General features: G+C 43.7%; 1 protein-coding gene across 1 annotated transcript in view; it reads right to left on the reverse strand.

The window, feature by feature from the left end:
* Positions 1-23,501, reverse strand: part of LOC311239528 (uncharacterized protein) — a gene marked incomplete at its 3' end in the record, with an annotated part of 129,759 nt that overhangs the window by 1,299 nt on the left and 104,959 nt on the right. The window contains exon 6 of the mRNA XM_084327847.1: positions 11,976-12,124. Within this exon, the coding sequence (XP_084183973.1) occupies positions 11,976-12,124 (149 nt within the window). The remainder of the gene's footprint in view (positions 1-11,975; positions 12,125-23,501) is intronic.

The following is a 23,501-nucleotide window of genomic DNA, read 5'->3' on the forward strand; positions in this document are numbered from 1 at the left end:
TTCTTCTACTAACATTACGTCTCGTTGTGTTTCTTCTACTAACGTTACGTATCGTTGTGTTTCTTCTACTAACGTTAACGTTACGTCTCGTTGTGTTTCTTCTACTAATGTTAACATTACGTCTCGTTGTGTTTCTTCTAATAACGTTACGTCTCGTTGTGTTTCTTCTACTAACGTTAACGTTACGTCTCGTTGTGTTTCTTCTACTAACGTTACGTCTCGTTGTGTTTCTTCTAATAACGTTAACGTTACGTCTCGTTGTGTTTCTTCTACTAACGTTACGTCTCGTTGTGTTTCTTCTACTAACGTTACGTCTCGTTGTGTTTCTTCTACTAACGTTACGTCTCGTTGTGTTTCTTCTACTAACGTTACGTCTCGTTGTGTTTCTTCTACTAACGTTACGTCTCGTTGTGTTTCTTCTACTAACATTAACGTTACGTCTCGTTGTTTTTCTTCTACTAACGTTACGTCTTGTTGTGTTTCTTCTACTAATGTTACGTCTCATTGTGTTTCTTCTACTAACGTTACATCTCGTTGTGTTTATTCTACTAACATTACGTCTCGTTGTGTTTATGCTACTAACGTTAACGTTACGTCTCGTTGTGTTTCTTCTACTAACGTTAACGTTGCGTTTCGTTGTGTTTCTTCTACTAACGTTACGTCTCGTTGTGTTTCTTCTACTAACGTTACGTCTCGTTGTGTTTCTTCTACTAACGTTACGTCTCGTTGTGTTTCTTCTACTAACGTTAACGTTACGTCTCGTTGTGTTTCTTCTACTAACATTAACGTTACGCCTCGTTGTGTTTCTTCTACTAACGTTACGTCTCGTTGTGTTTCTTCTACTAACGTTAACGTTACGTCTCGTTGTGTTTCTTCTACTAACGTTACGTCTCGTTGTGTTTCTTCTACTAACATTAACGTTACGTCTCGTTGTGTTTATTCTACTAATGTTACGTCTCGTTGTGTTTCTTCTACTAACATTACGTCTCGTTGTGTTTCTTCTACTAACGTTACGTCTCGTTGTGTTTCTTCTACTAACGTTAACGTTACGTCTCGTTGTGTTTCTTCTACTAATGTTAACATTACGTCTCGTTGTGTTTCTTCTAATAACGTTACGTCTCGTTGTGTTTCTTCTACTAACGTTAACGTTACGTCTCGTTGTGTTTATTCTACTAACGTTACGTCTCGTTGTGTTTCTTCTAATAACGTTAACGTTACGTCTCGTTGTGTTTCTTCTACTAACGTTACGTCTCGTTGTGTTTCTTCTACTAACGTTACGTCTCGTTGTGTTTCTTCTACTAACGTTACGTCTCGTTGTGTTTCTTCTACTAACGTTAACGTTACGTCTCGTTGTGTTTCTTCTACTAACGTTAACGTTGCGTCTCGTTGTGTTTCTTCTACTAACGTTACGTCTCGTTGTGTTTATTCTACTAACGTTACGTCTCGTTGTGTTTCTTCTAATAACGTTAACGTTACGTCTCGTTGTGTTTCTTCTACTAACGTTACGTCTCGTTGTGTTTCTTCTACTAACGTTACGTCTCGTTGTGTTTCTTCTACTAACGTTACGTCTCGTTGTGTTTCTTCTACTAACGTTAACGTTACGTCTCGTTGTGTTTCTTCTACTAACGTTAACGTTGCGTCTCGTTGTGTTTCTTCTACTAACGTTACGTCTCGTTGTGTTTCTTCTACTAACGTTACGTCTCGTTGTGTTTCTTCTACTAACGTTAACGTTACGTCTCGTTGTGTTTCTTCTACTAACGTTACGTCTCGTTGTGTTTCTTCTACTAACGTTAACGTTACGTCTCGTTGTGTTTCTTCTACTAACGTTACGTCTCGTTGTTTTTCTTCTACTAATGTTACGTCTTGTTGTGTTTCTTCTACTAATGTTACGTCTCATTGTGTTTCTTCTACTAACGTTACATCTCGTTGTGTTTATTCTACTAACATTACGTCTCGTTGTGTTTATGCTACTAACGTTAACGTTACGTCTCGTTGTGTTTCTTCTACTAACGTTAACGTTGCGTCTCGTTGTGTTTCTTCTACTAACGTTACGTCTCGTTGTGTTTCTTCTACTAACGTTACGTCTCGTTGTGTTTCTTCTACTAACGTTACGTCTCGTTGTGTTTCTTCTACTAACGTTAACGTTACGTCTCGTTGTGTTTCTTCTACTAACATTAACGTTACGCCTCGTTGTGTTTCTTCTACTAACGTTACGTCTCGTTGTGTTTCTTCTACTAACGTTAACGTTACGTCTCGTTGTGTTTCTTCTACTAACGTTACGTCTCGTTGTGTTTCTTCTACTAACATGAACGTTACGTCTCGTTGTGTTTATTCTACTAATGTTACGTCTCGTTGTGTTTCTTCTACTAACATTACGTCTCGTTGTGTTTCTTCTACTAACGTTACGTCTCGTTGTGTTTCTTCTACTAACGTTAACGTTACGTCTCGTTGTGTTTCTTCTACTAATGTTAACATTACGTCTCGTTGTGTTTCTTCTAATAACGTTACGTCTCGTTGTGTTTCTTCTACTAACGTTAACGTTACGTCTCGTTGTGTTTCTTCTACTAACGTTACGTCTCGTTGTGTTTCTTCTAATAACGTTAACGTTACGTCTCGTTGTGTTTCTTCTACTAACGTTACGTCTCGTTGTGTTTCTTCTACTAACGTTACGTCTCGTTGTGTTTCTTCTACTAACGTTACGTCTCGTTGTGTTTCTTCTACTAACGTTACGTCTCGTTGTGTTTCTTCTACTAACGTTACGTCTCGTTGTGTTTCTTCTACTAACATTAACGTTACGTCTCGTTGTTTTTCTTCTAATAACGTTACGTCTTGTTGTGTTTCTTCTACTAATGTTACGTCTCATTGTGTTTCTTCTACTAACGTTACATCTCGTTGTGTTTATTCTACTAACATTACGTCTCGTTGTGTTTATTCTACTAACGTTAACGTTACGTCTCGTTGTGTTTCTTCTACTAACGTTAACGTTACGTCTCGTTGTGTTTCTTCTACTAACGTTACGTCTCGTTGTGTTTCTTCTACTAACGTTAACGTTACGTCTCGTTGTGTTTCTTCTACTAACGTTACGTCCTGTTGTGTTTCTTCTACTAACGTTAACGTTACGTCTCATTGCGTTTCTTCTACTAACGCTACGTCTCGTTGTGTTTCTTCTACTAATGTTACGTCTCATTGTGTTTCTTCTACTAACGTTACATCTCGTTGTGTTTATTCTACTAACATTACGTCTCGTTGTGTTTATTCTACTAACGTTACGTCTCGTTGTGTTTCTTCTACTAGCGTTACGTCTCGTTGTGTTTCTTCTACTAACGTTAACGTTACGTCTCGTTGTGTTTCTTCTACTAACGTTACGTCTCGTTGTGTTTCTTCTACTAACGTTAACGTTACGTCTCGTTGTGTTTCTTCTACTAACGTTACGTCTCGTTGTGTTTCTTCTACTAACGTTATGTCTCGTTGTGTTTCTTCTACTAACGTTATGTCTCGTTGTGTTTCTTCTACTAACGTTAACGTTACATCGTTTCTTCTACTAATGTTAACGTTAAGTCTTGTTGTGTTTCTTCTACTAATGTTAACGTTACGCCTCGTTGTGTTTCTTCTACTAACATTACGTCTCATGTTTCTTCTACTAACGTTAACGTTGCGTCTCGTTGTGTTTCTTCTACTAACGTTACGTCTCGTTGTGTTTCTTCTACTAACGTTACGTCTCGTTGTGTTTCTTCTACTACCGTTACGTCTCGTTGTGTTTCTTCTACTAACGTTAACGTTACGTCTCGTTGTGTTTCTTCTACTAACATTAACGTTACGCCTCGTTGTGTTTCTTCTACTAACGTTACGTCTCGTTGTGTTTCTTCTACTAACGTTAACGTTACGTCTCGTTGTGTTTCTTCTACTAACGTTACGTCTCGTTGTGTTTCTTCTACTAACATTAACGTTACGTCTCGTTGTGTTTATTCTACTAATGTTACGTCTCGTTGTGTTTCTTCTACTAACATTACGTCTCGTTGTGTTTCTTCTACTAACGTTACGTCTCGTTGTGTTTCTTCTACTAACGTTAACGTTACGTCTCGTTGTGTTTCTTCTACTAATGTTAACATTACGTCTCGTTGTGTTTCTTCTAATAACGTTACGTCTCGTTGTGTTTCTTCTACTAACGTTAACGTTACGTCTCGTTGTGTTTCTTCTACTAACGTTACGTCTCGTTGTGTTTCTTCTAATAACGTTAACGTTACGTCTCGTTGTGTTTCTTCTACTAACGTTACGTCTCGTTGTGTTTCTTCTACTAACGTTACGTCTCGTTGTGTTTCTTCTACTAACGTTACGTCTCGTTGTGTTTCTTCTACTAACGTTACGTCTCGTTGTGTTTCTTCTACTAACATTAACGTTACGTCTCGTTGTTTTTCTTCTAATAACGTTACGTCTTGTTGTGTTTCTTCTACTAATGTTACGTCTCATTGTGTTTCTTCTACTAACGTTACATCTCGTTGTGTTTATTCTACTAACATTACGTCTCGTTGTGTTTATTCTACTAACGTTAACGTTACGTCTCGTTGTGTTTCTTCTACTAACGTTAACGTTACGTCTCATTGTGTTTCTTCTACTAACGTTACGTCTCGTTGTGTTTCTTCTACTAACGTTAACGTTACGTCTCGTTGTGTTTCTTCTACTAACGTTACGTCCTGTTGTGTTTCTTCTACTAACGTTAACGTTACGTCTCATTGCGTTTCTTCTACTAACGCTACGTCTCGTTGTGTTTCTTCTACTAATGTTACGTCTCATTGTGTTTCTTCTACTAACGTTACATCTCGTTGTGTTTATTCTACTAACGTTACATCTCGTTGTGTTTATTCTACTAACATTACGTCTCGTTGTGTTTATTCTACTAACGTTACGTCTCGTTGTGTTTCTTCTACTAACGTTACGTCTCGTTGTGTTTCTTCTACTAACGTTAACGTTACGTCTCGTTGTGTTTCTTCTACTAACGTTACGTCTCGTTGTGTTTCTTCTACTAACGTTAACGTTACGTCTCGTTGTGTTTCTTCTACTAACGTTACGTCTCGTTGTGTTTCTTCTACTAACGTTATGTCTCGTTGTGTTTCTTCTACTAACGTTATGTCTCGTTGTGTTTCTTCTACTAACGTTAACGTTACATCGTTTCTTCTACTAATGTTAACGTTAAGTCTCGTTGTGTTTCTTCTACTAATGTTAACGTTACGCCTCGTTGTGTTTCTTCTACTAACATTACGTCTCATGTTTCTTCTACTAACGTTAACGTTATGTCTCGTTGTTTTTCTTCTACTAACGTTACCGTTACGTCTTGTTGTGTTTCTTCTACTAACGTTACCGTTACGTCTCGTTGTGTTTCTTCTACTAACGTTAACGCTACGTATCGTTGTGTTTCTTCTACTAACGTTACCGTTACGTCTCGTTGTGTTTCTTCTACTAACGTTACCGTTACGTCTCGTTGTGTTTCTTCTACTAACGTTAACGTTACGTCTCGTTGTGTTTCTTCTACTAACGTTAACGTTACGTCTCGTTGTGTTTCTTCTACTAACGTTAACGTTACGTCTCGTTGTGTTTCTTCTACTAACGTTAACGTTACGTCTCGTTGTGTTTCTTCTACTAACGTTAACGTTACATCTCGTTGTGTTTCTTCTACTAGCGTTAACGCTCATTGTTTCTTCTAATAACATTACGTCTTGTTGTGTTTCTTCTACTAACGTTACATCTCATTGTGTTTCTTCTACTAACGTTACGTCTCGTTGTGTTTCTTCTACTAACGTTACGTCTCGTTGTTATATATCGTATAGCTCTGCTCAGCGTCATAGTGCAATACTCTTCATATCCAGTATTGAACTGAAATAAATTCTCACATGTACCTTTACATACCATCATCTGTCTGGCCACACCCCCATCCGCTACCTACGTAAGCAGGGGTGTGGCCATACCATCAGCCCCTTCTTCAATTTTCACCACGTTGAGTGCCTGCAAGTACCACACTTTAAGTTTGATGGATTCTTTGAAGAAAGTAGAAGATCAAGGAGCTACGTTGACATTATATCTTTGTTTTCTCTCTCACAATTTTCGAGAAAATACGGCGATAATGTCTTCGTCACTGGGGTGTCTGGAAGATGATGATCATTCTGACCTCCACTGTTTCTTTCGTATTAGGAGCTTGCGTCGCTGGTCTAATCCCCACCTGCAGTCCTCCAAGCTGCAGCTGGACAGGTATTACCTTCGGTTCTGCAGCTGGACTGTGCAGGAGGAGCGTCGGCTGTTGTGAGAAGCGAGCTACCTTTCTCTGGGTGAGTGATGTTTTTGCGACGCAAGTGCCAGTTGTGTTGCTATGGGGGGATTAGCTGCACAATTTAAGAAAGCCGGCCCCAGACTAGTATCCTTTTTCTGCCTCTTAGACGGCAGAGAGAGGATCCTGGTTTGAAGCCCACGGTAGTCAATCTAGTGGGCCGTGACCAAGATCTGTGGTTAAAACCCGGGATCTGTGGACGCGCAGATTCTTCTCTGTCAAGTGAAGGCCCCATCTTTCAAGTTGAAAGTTACACTCACGAGGAAAAGTGGGTTTGGTGCTTCGTTAGCGGAAGCTCCATGCTCAAGTCGGCTGCAGCCTGCGGCGCTGGCTCGTTACGTTCACTAGGCCAGGAACGTTAGCTTGTTGCTACCAGTCGGCCTGAGTTGGCTGTTAGCTTATGCTACACCGGTGAACATTAGCCGTGAGAATAGCTGGCCTTAACACTCTGACTACGACGTCATCTTTGACAGAGGATGTAGTCGGGCCCTACACCGTGTTGCCCCGCCAGCGAGGACTTTCGTCAACATGGAGAGACCAGTGGTTGCAGTCCTCTCAGCCTGTGCTCATGGTGTAGGTAAGAGTCCTTCTGGACACTTAATGCCTCTTCCTTCCTTCCCTTCTAAATGTTTTGTAATAACGATGTTTTTTTCCAAAATGTATTTTGCTTCACTACATTGGGGATACGACATGTGTTGTGTGTGAATTGTCTTGTCGCTGGTATAGTTTCTCTCTACCTAGAAAATCGGCGTTGTTTTTTACGTGAGTAAAGATGAACTGGTTTGGTTGTGATGAGAACTTGTGTGTTCATGTAACGTTAGTTAACGTGGTTGAGCTCACAACTAGTTGGGTTAATAACCCTGCAAAGCTATGCTTAGTGACATATGATCGAGGGGTGAGTCCTTCTCTCAGCCTGTGATGACAATAAACAGGTAGCGTGTTCACATATTAACAGGGCGGTACCTGTTCAACCTAGTCATATCAAGGGTAAGGTGGGGAGGGGTGATCTGTCCGGTTTCCCTGGGGCTTCCCCCCCTCCTCTCAAACATGTTTTGTTTACAATATATTGTTTCACTATGTTTGTGGGGATACGGTGTAATCCCTCAGCTTCTGCTGGGGTTGTGCTCCTGCTTGGGAAAACGATTTTTTCCTAGGGAAAATATTGTTTTGGTCGCTATCATGTGGACTTAGCAAGGCCTGTGGCCAGTACTTAATCGAGGAGTTGTGTCTTCTCTCGTTATGAAAAACGGCGTTCCTCTTATGGTAGTGAGAGTGTACTTTTGCCTTTTTTGTTGTGATGGAGGGTTGTGTGTGTCGTTAAGATCCACAACTGGGTTAGGTGTTGGCCTACAGAAGTCACATGTGTAAGCTCTGGTACCGGGGCTCTTAAAGGGGCCCTCTCTGGGTCTGTGTTTTTCTTTGTAAAATTCAAATGGCAGGTTTCGCACATGAGTCTATGTGAAGCTGTTAAACGCTTCATGTAGCATGGCTCTACTTTGTCATTACATCGTATCAGGGGTGAGGGGTCATAAAGGGGTGTACTGGTAAAACCTTCCTCCCCTTTTTCTGATTGGTCAGGGGTTAAAAACCCCTGTCCTTCGGGCTTCCTGTCACGTTGCTGGATCAGCGCGTTACAGGATAGGGGGGGGGGGGGGTTTCCTGGTCCCACGCCATATTGGGCGGTGGACCACGGAAATTCCCCCGCCATAGAGTACGTCACTGGGCGCGTTTCTATTGGTAAGACTTCCGTGGGTTATTCAGTCTCCATGTTATGGACCTGTTACAGGGAGTTTCAGAGCCTCCTCCTCAGGGAGTTTCAGAGCCTCCTGTGAGTTCAGACCCTCCCTCCCAGTGAGGGAGCCTCCTCAGAGTTTCAGAGCCTCCTCCTCAGATTGTCAAGGTGAGTAGAACATAAAAAGAAGTTCTGCTCTGTTGTATGTGTATTGAGCTTGGTGGGTGATGCAACGCAGTAGAGACGTTTGTTCTTCTGCTCTGCTCCCTACTGGTAGTGTGTGTATTGGGTCAGAGCCTCCTCCTCAGGGTGTTTCAGAGTCTTCTCCTCAGGGAGTTCAGAGCCTCCTCGGTGAGTTCAGAGTCTCCCTCTCAGTGAGGGAGCCTCCTCAGAGTTTCAGAGCCTCCTCCTCGGAGAGTCCTAGTCCAATTGTTACATAGCTCAATGTTGCAATATGTCTTTTCAATCTATTGCTCACGTGGGAAGTCTCTCTGGGGGTTCCCTGTCCCCTCCTTTATGGAGCAGGTTGACGGGGTATTGTTTAGGGAGTTCCCTGACTCCTCCCCGGTAATGGTCTGTTGAGTCATGGTTTTCCCCCGTCATAGGGTACGTCGCTCCCCGTCCCCTCTTTTATGGAGCATGGTTGACGGGGTGTTGTTTTTCCCTCAGCCGCGTCGTATGGGACCCATGTCCGTATTTTTTCTGTGAAAAAATCGGCTTCTTGTCGTTCTCCCAGGCGGCTTGGAGGAACGGTATCTGGTGTCTTGTTAGACTATCCATTGATGTGTTTTGGGCCTCGACGTGTACATAGTGCTGGCCCTGGGTGTTTCTGATAGGAACCACGCATGGGCTTGCGCGCCTTGGTTGCTCATCATTGAAACAGCATTTTTATGGGGCAACTGGGATGGAGTTTGTCTCTTCCGAGCACCAGTTTACTAGGTTTGTCTCGACGAATTCTCGTTCATATCTGGGGGATGTTAACGGAATAGATCAAAGCATAGGTAGAGGGGTCTCACGCCCTTGGGGTGGGCCACCGAGCGCGGTACGAAAGGGACCGCCTGGGTGGCGCCCTCTATAATGTTTTGGATCGACACGCGTACCTACAGTACCGCTCTCCTAGTGTTGGGGATGTCGGCGTGATTAGGGCACGGGACTGATTCTGGTCGCGCCGGTCCAGGTCAGTTAACCCGTTTTCCGCCGGGGACGCAGATCTGCTGTTCTGGTACCCTGAGGGACTTGTGCTTTTTTCGGGGGGGGAAATGCCGGGTCGGTCCGGGTGTTACAGGGTTACAAGATACAAGATACAAGAGTTTTATTTGTCACGGCATACATGTATACAGTGAAATGCAGGGGGTCTCGCCCGCAACGATGTGCATAATAATAATAATAGAGTCCAACCAATAGAGCGACATAGTGCAATAAACAAGTAAACAAAGTAGGCATATCGGTATCTGTACATGAGTTATTTACAGAGCATGGTAGGACATGCTAGGTCCTGTGGTAGTGCAGTACACTGTTACCTACGGATGAGGCACTGGGTCTTTATGTACACTGCTATACAATGCTATATTATACAATCTCAAGTTATACTATTCTTAAAGTGACCTTTCCTTCTGTAAAGTGTCCATAGTGTGAGCGTGTGCAGCATGAGTGTGTGTGTGCTCATGTTAAGTGGCTGCTAGTGTGTGAGCATGTACAGTGTGTTGTGTGTGTGCTCATGTGTGCTTGTGCGTGGAGAGTTCAGTGTTTAAGGCTCTGATGGCCTGGGGGAAGAAGCTGAGCCTAAGTCTCTCTGTCCTCATTACTGGTGCTCGCAGGCGTTTGCCTGACCGCAGCAGCATGAACAGGCTGTTGTTGGGGTGGTGAGGGTCTTTCATTATCCTGCAGGCTCTGGATTTGCACCTCTTGTTGTATAGGACCTGCAGGGTTGGTAGTGCAATACCCGTGGTACGCTCGGCTGAGCGCACCACTCTCTGTAGGGCCTTCTTGTTCTGTGCCGTGCTGTTGCCATACCAGGCAGTGATGTTTCCAGTCAAGATGCTCTCTACAGCTACGGAGTAGAAGGACTGGAGTATCTTCCCAGATACTCTGAACTTCCTTAACTGTCTCAGGTGGTAGAGGCGCTGCTCCGCCTTTTTTACGACTGAGTCTATGTGTGTTGTCGATGTCAGGTCCTCTGAGATGTGGACCCCCAGGTACTTGAAGCTGCTCACCCTGTCCACGGTAGCCCCATTTATCCTCAGTGGTGTGTGTGCCTCCTGCTGTCTCCTCCTAAAATCCACGATCAGCTCCTTGGTTTTACCAATGTTCAGGAGCAGGCTGTTGTCCTGGCACCAGCATTCCAGTACCTCAACCTTCTCCCGGTAGGCCTTCTCGTCGTTGTCCGAGATCAGCCCCACCACCACAAACTTCCGCAAACTTCACTATGGAGTTGAGGCTGAACTTGGCCACACAGTCGTGTGTGTATAGTGAGTACAGCAGGGGGCTCAGAACACAGCCCTGGGGGGACCCGATGCTCAGGGTGATGGTGTTGGAGGTCTGACCCCCCACCCTGACCGCCTGGGGCCTTTTGCTCAGAAAGTCCAGTATCCAGGCGCTCAGAGCGGAGCTCAGACCCAGCTCGATCAGCTTGTCCAACAGTCTGGTGGGGACTATGGTGTTGAATGCTGAGCTGTAGTCAATGAACAACAGTCTCACATAGCCCCCCTTCTGTCGGTCCAGGTGCGAGAGGGTGCTGTGCAGTACTTGGGAGACCGCATCATCAGTGGACCTGTTTGGCCTGTATGCAAATTGCATAGGGTCCATATCACTGGGGAGGGAGGCACAAATGTGATCCTTGACCAGCCTCTCGAAACATTTCATGGCCACAGAGGTGAGTGCCACCAGTCTGTAGTCATTGAGACATGTTGGGGAGGGTTTCTTTGGTACAGGGATGATGGTAGACATCTTGAAGCAGGCAGGGACCACTGACTCCGACAGGGATCGATTAAATATGGCGGTGAACACAGGGGCTAGCTGGTTAGCACAGGCCTTAAGTATGCGTCCTGTTATTCCATCTGGGCCAGCAGCTTTTCTGGTGTTCACCTGCATAAATGCTCTTCTCACACTGTGTACCGACAATGAGAGAGCGTCCCCGCCCCCCGCGGTTGCCCCCTCCCTCTCCACAACAGCCGGCGCGCCAGTGACGTCACTAGCCGCTGAGCTAGCGGCGCCACTGTCAACACCAAACCGAGCGTAGAAAGAGTTGAGTTTGTCCGCGAGAGAGGCGTTGTCGCTCCCCATTGAGGGGGCACTGACTTTGTAGTCAGTTATCGTCCTCAGTCCCCGCCATAAGCCTCTTGTGTCGTTTTGTGCCATTTGTGTCTCCAATTTATCAGCATATGTCCGTTTTGCAAGTTTTACAGCCTTGCGCAGAGTATAGACTGTAGCCTTATACTCCTCCATGTTTCCGGACTCTCTGCCCAGGTTGTAGGCAGTGGTGCGGGATTTCAGAGCTGCTCTGATAGTACTATCCACCCACGGTTTCTGATTTGGGAAGACCTGCACCTTTTTAGTAGGGACAATACTATCAGCCAGTGTTGTAATGAAGCTCACAACGGTGTCCGCGAACTCGCTGACGTCACTGGCGCTTCCTTGAAACATCCCCCAGTCTACGTCCTCGAGAGCGTCCTGAAGCGTGGCCTCTGATTGGTCGGTCCATTTTTTTGTCTCACGTGACACGACGGCGTCACGTGATCTTTGTTTGTAAATGGGATAGAGGAAGATGGCGTCATGATCGGACGTGCTAGTATCCCCCGCCAATGGCGGAGCCGGTACAGCCTTGTAGCCGGCTCTGAACGGGGTGTAGCAGTGGTCGAGCGTGTTTCCTCCTCTGGTGGAGCAGGCGATGTGCTGAAAGAAGGATGGCATAACTTTTTTCAGATTTGCCTGATTGAAGTCGCCAGCTGCAATCATGGCTGCGTCCGGGTGCTTGATCTGGTGTTTGTTGAGATGCTCCGCCAGCTCCGCCAGGGCCCTGACGGTGTTTGCTTGGGGAGGGATGTATACTGCAGTCATGATGACCGGCCCGCTGTAAACTCTCGGGGAAGGTGGAAAGGGCGACATAGAATGGAGAGATGTTCCATGTCCGGGGAGCATGAACGGGAGAGTACCTTTACCTCCTTGGGGCTAACCTAACCGTTGGTGGTAATGAGGCAGACACCCCCGCCGACGCTCTTACCGGAGGCTTCCGTGCGATCCGCTCGGAAGACGGTGAAGGAGTCAGAGGGAGAGACGCTCTGGTCCGGAGTCGCTGGCTTCAGCCATGTCTCCGTAAAGCACAAGATGTTGACGTCTCTTACTTCTCGTTGGAATCGGACCCTCGCTCTCAAATCGTCCATCCTCCCCTCCAGCGAATGTGCATTCGCCAGAAAGATGGATGGTATTGCTGGGCGATAAGCAGATATTTTTGGACGTTATGCAGATGTTTTTAATGTTTTTATTAAGGATCCCCATTAGCTTGATTGATTGATTGAAAACTTTATTAACAGATTGCAGAATGGGTACAATACAGTACAGCTCAATACACACAATTGTTAAGGGGATGCAGACCAGAGAAAGACTTTCGTCTTGTTTCCACCAGGGTCCCCCATTTTCAATTCATCAGGACATATATGACATACATGACATACAGATAGTCAGTACTGCTACATCTATACATTTATGACATACCAGATTTGCAAATACAGTACTGTTTGTGATACAGAAGGAGTCAAGAAAAGGGAGTATATACATTTGACGTAGAAACTGTACATTGGAGGAGGTTGGGTGGGGGGGGTTGGGTACACTGGGATATTGACAACCATACTGGGTAATTTACATTGGAGGTGGTTGGGGGGGGGGGGGGGGGGGCACACTGTATAGACAAGCAAAACTGTACATTGAGGGGGGGGAGACTCTGTACAAACAAACAAAATTGTACATTGGACTATTGACAAAACCATACTAGGTAAATGACTGTACATTGGAGGGGGTTGGGTTAGGATATTTACAGGGGCCAGTGTTGAATTGCAGTCTCCCGTAGGTGTCTCTTGAGAGAGGTTTTGAAAGTGGGTAGTGATCCACATTCCTTTACAGCTTTGGGTAGGGCGTTCCACATTGATGTGGCATAATTGCGAAACGTGTTTAGTCCCTTATTTGAGCCGAATCTGGGTTTAACATGATTTGTGGAGCTCCCTCTGGTGTTGTGATCGTGGTATTCACTGACCTTTGGGAAGTATTTTGCCATGTACATGGGTACCTTGGTCGTGTAGTGTATCTTGTAGACCAGGCCCATTGCAAGTTGCTGTACTCTGTCATCTACTCTAAGCCATCCTAGGTTGTCAAAGTGGGCAGGGGTGAGGTGGGTTCTAGGAGTAAGGTCAAGCAGTAGTCTGACCAGTTTGTTTTGAGATGTTTGTAATTTTGTTTTTAGCGCCTTTGAGGTGCTTTGGTACCATGAGGTGCAAGCATAGTCGTAGTACCCCTGAATGAGTGCTCCTGCCAGAGTCTTCAGGGTATTCTTGTTTACCAGAGAGGAGATCCGGTACAAGAATCGAGTTCGTTGGTTGACTTTTTTTATTACATTGGATGCCATTTTGTCACAGGAGAGATTAGCCTCTAGGATGGAACCCAGGTAGGTAATTTCATCTTTCCTTGTGACAATATTGTCACCCACTGTAACTGAGAAGCCGTCGGTCTTGCTGAGTTTGTTATTTGAACCGAAGAGAATGGACTCTGTTTTGCCCATGTGTAATGATAGTTTGTTATCAGCGAGCCATATGCAGATTCTGCCTAGTTCCGAGCTGAGTGCCATGGCCGAAGAATAATTGCCAACTTATACTGGAGGCAGAAGGCTAATGTTAGAATAGGAAAGGAGAAATCAAGAGACTTCCCGGTGGAGAAGGGTGTAAGACAAGGATGCATCTTGTCCCCTGTACTCTTTAATATGTACAGTGAATCACTGATGAAAAAAGGTCTGAGAGGAGGGAAAGGAGTAAAACTTGGCGAAGAGAACATCACCAATATAAGATACGGGGATGACACTGCTATAGTCTGTAACTGTCAAGAAGATCTACAGGACATGATGAATAAGCTGAATGTCGAATGCAAAAACTATGGAATGTCACTAAACACAAAGAAAACTAAAGTAATGATCATTGAAAAAACACCAGGAACTGTTTGTAAAATACAGGTGGATGGAGAAAAACTTGAACAAGTGAAGGAGTACATGTACCTTGGAAGCTGGATCAGTGAAGGTGGAAGAGCTAACATGGACATTAAGAGAAGAACCAGAATTGCAAAGGGCGCATTCTGGAACCATAAAGAATTATTGAGAAGAAACATAAGTTGGAAAACGAAGACCAGGATTTTGGAAACGTATGTTATGTCAGTCTTTTCATACGGAGCAGAAGCATGGACGCTGAATGAAGAGGCAAAGAGGATGATAGACTCTTTTGAAATGTGGACACTGAGGAAGATGCTGAAGATAACATGGAAGGATAAGATCAAGAATGAGGAGGTACTGAGAAGAGCGGATATGCAAGGAGGACAGCTGCTGGAGAGGTTGAAAAAGAGAAAGATGGAGTTGTGCGGGCATGTTCTGAGAGGATCCAGCGGGGAGATGTTCAAGAAGGTGGTGATGGGGAAGGTGGATGGAAAGAGAGGAAGTGGAAGACCAAGAAGAGGCTGGGTAGACGATGTCTGTGATTGGAGTGGAGTGAGAGGCGGAGTCACGGAGTTGGAGAGAAGAAGTGGGGACAGAATGGGTTGGAGAGTGATAGGCAACCTTCGGAACGAAGAAGCCACCTAATGATGATGATGGCTCCCAGCTAGTCTTCCTGGGGTCCACACAACACAATACATAAAACAGTTAATGCATAGATCAATACAAAAGATAAAAACAAGGATTTAGTATAGCAAATAAGATACTTTCACAGATGCTATAGATAGAAATAAAAAACAAAACAATTAACTAAAAACATACAATAAATATCAATTTTTAAAGATACAAAATGAGAACTTGTAGGCTAATAGGCAAAAACCCATACACAAATGCAATACACATTAAGGCAACAGCTGTAATTGAGATTTGAGTTTCTTTTTAAAAATCGATTTACTAAAAGTGTAGAGATAACTAGGTAGGTTGTTCCAGAGTGTTATGCACCTATAAATAAAAGACCGCTTTAAAGCATTGGTTCTAGGACGAGGGAGTACAAACTGACCATTTCTGGCCTCTCTTGTATTATGGTCTTGTATAGAGCTTATGTAAACAAGTTGCTCAAAGACAAAATATGGAGTCTTGCTGTTAATGACTGATTTACACAATACAAGTGAGTTAGACGATAACCTTTTTTCAACTGTGAGCCAGGAGAGACCAGCATGCATACGGTTGACATTGGACCTTAGTGAGCAACCCAAAGCCAACCGTGCTGCCCTGTTCTGTACTACCTGTAGTCTCCTGATCTCACCTTTGGTGGCAGATGACCAGATCACCAAACAATAATCAACATGACACAGGACTAGACTCTGAATAATCTGACATAGAAGAGGACGATCAACAAAAGAACTTTTACTTACATTTTTATTTTCATTTTTTCAACAACATACATAGACAACATTCATAGACAATACACAGTACATAAATTAAAACAAATAGACAAAAAATGAGTAAAGAAAAAGTGTGACATGGGTCCTTCGGTCCATTCTACATTTGCATTATTTATTTACATTTTTATTCATTTCCTTGTAAACTTTTCAAACCTCTGTGATGTCGTTACTTCCCCTCCTGTATTCTTCCCATTTTCCCCATTTCCATTCAAACTTTTCTTCTTGCAGCCTCAGCAGATGTGTGATTCTCTCCATTTCCTGTATCCCCTCTACCAACTCTATCCATTGATCCTTTGTCGGCACTTCTACCTTGTACCACAGTTTAGTTAAAGCTTTCTTGGCTGCCACTATCAATATCGTAATCAAATATTTGTCTTCCCCTTGGATTCCTTCCTGTGACAGATTCCCCAAGTACAACACTTGGCCTCCCTGGGGTATTTCGTATCCTAGTATTTCATTTATTATCCCTCCTATCTCTTCCCAGTAGTGCCTTATCTTCTGACATCCCCAGAATATGTGTGTATGGTTCGCCCCTTCCTGTCCACACTCCCTCCAACATATTTTCTTTGCTGGTGTGTAATTGCTCTGTATTTCTGGTGTTATAAAGTCTATCTAAATCTAATTATATTTTTTATATCCTTGATCCTGTGGTTGTTTGTTGTGTCTTACATGTGTCATACCATTCCTCCTCTGTTATCTCTATTTCCAACTCTCTTTCCCACTTTTCTTTCACATACAGAAGCACATTTTCTAACAATGCCTACAGCTCTTCCCATCTTTGAGACAATGTTAGTGATGTGGTTTGACCAAGATAGAGTACTATCCAGTGTCACTCCAAGGAGCTTAACGCTTTCAACTTGCTTAACGAGAGATGTTCGTGGTTGTGTTACTACGTATTACCCCTCACTGTTGCTTGGTCCATGTTGTGTTGTACCTTGCGCTGCGCTAAGGGGGCCTGGTCCTTCTCCATTCTTTTCGCCCCTCTCTTCTCCTGCTTAAGCATGGCTGGGAGGGGGCTGTTGAGGTGATTCTTTTGGAACTTTTCTGGCATCCCTGTGTACGTCCCGGTCCGCCGGGCCCGGTCCGAAATTGTTTCGTCTACCCGTAGGCCTGGGATAACCCCTTTTTGAAAACTGAAACCCTTGTACTGCGGTATAGCCAGTGTATACCCGCAGTTGTGTTTTGGAGTTTTTTCTTGAGTGGTTATAGGAACGACCACCTCATGTTTGAACCAAGGGGGTGGTTGGTTCCCTGGTGTGTTGGAGCGGAGTCAACTCTCGGTTTAGGCCGCTTGAGTGTGCCCCGCACGTTTCATGACGTCTGCCAATCGTGTCAGCCTTCTCTGCATTGACCCCTCTAGAAAGTCAGGGTCTTTTTTGTGGAGGCTGTGACATGGTGCGCAACAATGCCAGCATACGCCCCTTCCGCCAGGGTGCTGTTTCAGCAGACCCCTTTGGCGCCTGTCTAGTCCGCAGTGCTCCAGGCTCAGGTCAAGTGCCTGTTGCCTGGATTGAGGGATCGACCTCTTCTGGGGGTCGTCTCCCCGGTGCGCTGCCTGCTGCCGCTGTGGGTGTAGCCTCTTGAGTGCTTCGAGCTTACAGCCATGTCAACCTGAACACGCCCAATCTCGTTTGATTTCGGAAGCGGTATAGGTTCAGGCCTGGGTTGTGCTTGGATGGGTGACTGCCTGTGTATACCAGGATCAGTGAGCTAGGCGGCGTGCTATAGGGGGAAGGGCCTGCTCTTGGATGGGCCCTGTCCGAATACACTGGCGATGTGGGGGGCGGTGTCACTAGTGACCGCCTGGTGAGGTCTCGATGCTGTGGCGTCATTGGCCTCTCCAGGCCCCCTTTTTCCGGGGGGGTCCAGTCCCTTCTGGGTCTGGGTCCTCCTTCGCGCTCCGCTGCTACGGCCTTGCGACAGGGTTGGGCTTTCTCTTGACCCTGTGATATTAGGGGTGGTAACGGGGGTTTGTTCCTTTCCGTTCGTTCCCTAGTGGCATGCGGGTTGTGCGTTTGTGTAGTCGTGGGTACACCCCACGGTCTGCTCACCCTGTGCGTTGAGTTGCTGAAGTCTCCTCTTCACGCAGTCGGACCCGACGCCCCCGTCCTCCGCTAGGGGGGTTCGGGGGGCTCGGGTCCTCCCCGGTTCTGATGGTTGTGGGGGGCCTCAGCGGGTACATTTGTCGAGCTCAGCTCTGCTCAGCTCCTGTGTTGCACTATAACGCTGAGCAGAGCTATACGATATATAACGTACGGTTATGTATATAACCATAGTTATATGAGTATAGTGATGCTCAGCGTCAGGACTCACTGAGGACCCCTTGATCTTGCCTTGTGGTGAAAGATTGGGAAGGAGCTGATGGTATGGCCACACCCCTGCTTATGTAGGTAGCGGATGGGGGTGTGGCCAGACAGATGATGGTATGTAAAGGTACATGTGAGAATTTATTTCAGTTCAATACTGGATATGAAGAGTATTGCACTATGACGCTGAGCAGAGCTATACGATATATAACTATGGTTATATACATAACCGTACGTTTCTTCTACTAACGTTAACGTTACGTCTCGTTGTGTTTCTTCTACTAACGTTAGCGTTACGTCTCGTTGTGTTTATTCTACTAGCATTAACTTTAGCGCTCGTTGCTTTGATTGATTGATTGAAAACTTTATTAACAGATTGCAGAATGGGTACAATACAGTACAGCTCAATACACACAATTGTTAAGGGGATGCAGACCAGAGAAAGACCTTCGTCTTGTTTATATCAGGGTCCCCCATTTTCAATTCATCATAACATGACATACACGACATACAGATAGACAGTACTGCTACATCTATACATTTATGACATACCAGCTTCAGGAAACCATTTCCATTTAGCCAGCGATGGCCTGTATTTCACATCGTCAACTACGGGCACCAATCAGGGGCTGCATTCCACTGGGAGACAGAACAGCAGTTAGAATGCAGTACCTGATTGGCTCTGATTGCATTGCAATTTCTGGAAATCAATGAGGAAGGCCAGTCTGCATCAAAAAAGTTTAATTTTAAAATACAGGATACAGCACATAGAACAAAATACAGAATGTTTCACTAACATGCCTGTCAGAATACATTACCAAAGCAGTATAGACTATCCTTCCTGCACCCCTGGGACAAAAAACGTCCCAACTGTAGATACTGTACATACTGTACTTGGGATAACCTTGTCTTGATTTAATGCATATCCCCTGAAATTAAGTCAGGCAGTTTTTCTGGGGCAAAAGATGAAGTCTGCATTTAAATTATTTTTATAGTTTGCCCGGCAAAAAAACACTGCACACGTTGACCCCTTTGGTCAAAAAACTTCCCTATTGACTCCCATGTTAAACACGTTTTTTGAATTGAATCTTTTTTTTTATTATCTTTTTTTTTTGTTAGTCGTTATGCAAATTCCCAACTCCCTTCCTGGTTGTTGCGCACTTTCCCCTACTGTTGGTCCGAGAGGCCGGAGACTGTCACATGCTTTCGTCCGACGCATGTGCAGCCAACCGGCAGCCAGCCTGGCCGCGCAGGTTCTCACTGGGAGAGTGTAACGTGTGGGAGGTCGCACTACCTCTCTCTAGATCCTACCCTTGCTGAGCAGGCGCCCCGACCGAACTGTAGGGGTCGCTGTCCACAACGCCCAAAACCCACCCGCCAGCTTTCCCCACCCCCTAATACTGCCAATTGTATTAGTGTGAACGGCCAGCCAAGCTGGTGACAACGCCGGGAGCTGGGCTCGAACCCAGCATCTCCGGCGTTGGTGACGAACGCAATCTCCGCTACGCCACCTTTATGCAACGCCTGCAGATTGAATTTTTTTTTAAATATATTTTTTCATCTAGGCCCCTTTATGGGCATTTATATATGCATGATTACAAATTTTTTTCAAGATGGCCGCATTGCGTCATCTATTTCCGGCGGCCACAGTTTGTGTGTTTACTGCTTATATCCTGCAATGCTGTTAAAAAAATATTTGTATCTAAAATGATTTGAGAATGTTTTATGGAGGTGTTGAAGTGCCACAAACAACTAGTGACACTTTGTATTATGACATCCTGTTCTCCTTGTCAATTGTAGGATATAAAGGATTAAGCATATGTTTATTGTATATATCTGTTTTAAATCTAAGCATATGTTAAGAGATGACTTAAGCGTCAGTGATTATGAAGAATGTCTGTGTATTCTTCCTCCCACTTGTGTAAAACTGTAAGAACTATAAACTATAGACTCTAAAACAGTAACTTGTGCAAACTACAATATCTTGTGTAGTCCTGGAGAATGGAAGGGGCCTCTTCGCTTACAGTTCTTGAAGCCAGGAATGTGACCTTGACAGAGAATCGCTGCCTGCAGAGTTAACCCTTGCAGTTATGAGGCAGAGAACTATTATACACTTTAAACTACAAAATACATATATGAAAAGAACAGGTGGACGTTGCTCTGCTAAGCGAAACGCACATTCTAGAGAAAGACATAGATACGTTAGCGGACAACACATATCATAATATTAGTCACTCTTCTTTTGGTACGAGAACTCGAGGTGTAGCCATAGTCGTTAGACGTAAGTTGAATATTGAATTAAAGGGAGTATGGTCTGATGTAGATGGTCGGATAACTATAGCTAAGATTGTACACAAGAACAGGAAAATAGCGTTGGCAGCGGTATACGCCCCAAATTTGTACGTAGAGGGTTTCTTCACTACACTAACCAAAGCAATGTTAGACCTTCCCAATTACTCATTTATAATAGGTGCGGATTTTAATGCCATTTGGAATCCAAGGATGGACAAATCTTACCTCGCCTTTTCCAGCGAACAAAATAATTCATCTAATGCATTAAAGGATTGGTCGAAGATTACAGGTGTAAATGACTTATGGCGATCACTTAATCCCACGACCCGAAAGTACTCTTGTCGATCTGCGAGACATAACACATTATCCAGAATAGATTATGTCTTTGCATCCCCGAGACTATTTGATAACTATGAAGTGGAAATGATACCTAATGCATCAGATCACTGTTATTTACTCCTAAAAGGAACATTTGGTATACTATCTTCCCGAGCCCCAAGATGGCGATTTAACTCGATGCTGCTTAATAACAAGGAATTCATTACACAACTCAAAGAAGCTCTTATAGTATTCCTACGGGAGAATGCAAACTCAGTGCAAGACCCCAGAATATTATGGATGTCGGTAAAGGGAATGATCAAGGATTTCACTGATAGCTTTTCCTCCAAAATGCGCAAGAATCTATGCACAAAACTGGCTGAACTGGAAACGCTTTACTCAACGTTATTTAATTCTTTACAATACAACAACTCAACTCGATTAGAAAATCAAGTTAAGGTACTAAAAAAAGAGATCAATGCCATATACAGACAACAATCGGAAATACAAATACGTAGCACAAGACAACAGCAGTACTCCCAAGGTTCTAAACCTAGTCACCTATTAGCCATGCGATTAAGAATGAATGCAAAATTTGCAGATATAACTACCATTAGAGCACAACAAGTACTTGAAACAGACCCGGAAAAAATAAACGTAACATTCAAAGAATTCTACTCCAACTTATATAAATCAGAAACGACCTTCGATCAAAACAAAATGGACACATATCTTAATCAAATTATTCTCCCTAAACTTTCAGAGGATGACGCTAAACAGTTAGAAACACCGATCACACTAGAGGAACTCAAGAAGGCCATATCCGAAATGCAAAGTGGTAAGGCTCCTGGAAGAGACGGTATCCCACCAGAAATGTACCTCTCTTGTTGGGACATAATTGGACCCTTATTACTAAATATGATCTTATACTCAGTCAAGGATGGGAACTTCCATAAGAACGACAATATTGCACTCATAACAGTCCTTCTCAAAAAAGACAAAGACCCCACCGAGTGCGGTAGTTACAGACCCTTAAGCCTCCTCGGAACCGATATCAAACTGTACTCTAAGGTATTAGCCATCAGATTACAAAAGCATATGATGTCTTTAGTTCATCCGGACCAAACTGGCTTCATAAGAGGCCGCCTGATCACTGATAACATAAGACGAATGCTGCACGTACTAGATGCCAACAAGGACGACACCATACCTAAGGCGATGCTGTCCCTGGATGCAATGAAAGCTTTTGACAGGCTGGAATGGTCATATCTATGGGCAGTATTAGAGAAGATCGGGTTAGGTAAAGGTTTCATTGATATGATTAAAGTAGTATACAAAGACCCATCGGCCATGATTACAACAGGTATAATCACCTCCGGAATCTTTCCGGTATCACGCTCAGCTAGACAGGGTTGCCCTCTTAGTCCCGGACTATTCGATCTATCATTAGAACCTTTAGCACAATATATAAGACAATCCCAATCCATAGAACCAATCGTAATCAAGGGCACACAACATAAAATTAGTTTATATGCGGACAACGTAATACTGTTCATGCAAAACCCCAACACCACACTGCCTCATCTGCTCAAGTTGATTGAGAACTTTGGAGATTTATCGGGATTCAAGATAAATTGGCCGAAGTCGGCTTTCCTTCCACTTAACGCCCCTGCAAAAAAAGATATAACCCTCCCAGGAGAGATACCTATGGTAAAACATTTTAGACGTTTGGGAGTGGAAATATTCCCCACCATAAGACAAACGGTGAAGCACAATTACACAAAAATCCAAAACAAAATCAAAGACGACCTTGATAGGTGGACAAAACTTAAAAACTCAGTACAGGCACGGATATCAATAGTTAAGATGGACGTACTACCTAGAATCAACTTCTTCAGCTCAATGCTACCGTTACCCCCTCCAGAGGGTTACTGGAAAAGATTACACTCCTCCACATACAAATTTATTTGGAATAACAAACCACCACATATAAAAAGATCCACCGCACAGAGAAATAAAGCAGACGGTGGCATGGCATTTCCAGATTTTTTCCACAATTTTAAGGCGTACACATTAAGACCATTGACAACATGGTTTGATCCCCAAGCATTAGTATCCTGGAGAAAATTAGAAGAAAACATAGTAGCCCCACATAGACTGAAGGACATAGCATACACTAAACTACCAATCAAGCATTGCGAACGGAAATTTGGCCCCATAATTACTTATGCGATCCGGATATGGCGTGAAACACAAAAAAAATATCCTAACCCACATAAATGGCACAATCATACTCCCTTATTCAATAACAATGCACTCTTGATTGGAAAACGACCTATAAGATTCCCTATATGGGAAAAGCAAGGCATACACTCATTAGGGGATGTTTTTAACAAACAGGGTTTCTGTAGTTATGAAGAAATACAGAAGAAATTTAATCTCACCAAGTCCACACATCTTTTTTTTTTTTTTTTTTTTTAACTTAAATTTGTATTGAACATTTATAGACAAACAACACAGCATATACAATAACATCAACAACACTATTAAACAGACATAAATAATAAAGAAAAAATTTAATACCCAAAAGACGAAAAATAAAAAATACTGACTTAAGCAAATATTCACATACATAAATAATGAAGTGGAAAAAACATAAAACAATTGTCATATCTTAAACAAAAATAAAATTAGAAAACATTAAGTGTGTGACATGGGTTCAGAGACCCTATTTGAACCTCTTTCCTCCTTTACCCTTCGCCCTCTTGTGATGTATTTGGTTCTTCCTCTGTGATGTTGTTTTCGTTCCCCTTGTAATCCTCCCACTTTCCCCATCTTTCTCCAAATTTCTCTTCCTGTAACCTCAGCATGTGTGTTATCCTCTCCATATCCTGTATCTCTTCCACTATTC

Source organism: Notolepis coatsorum (assembly GCF_963971535.1).
Source record: "Notolepis coatsorum genome assembly, chromosome: 1".
NCBI classification, from domain to species: domain Eukaryota; kingdom Metazoa; phylum Chordata; class Actinopteri; order Aulopiformes; family Paralepididae; genus Notolepis; species Notolepis coatsorum.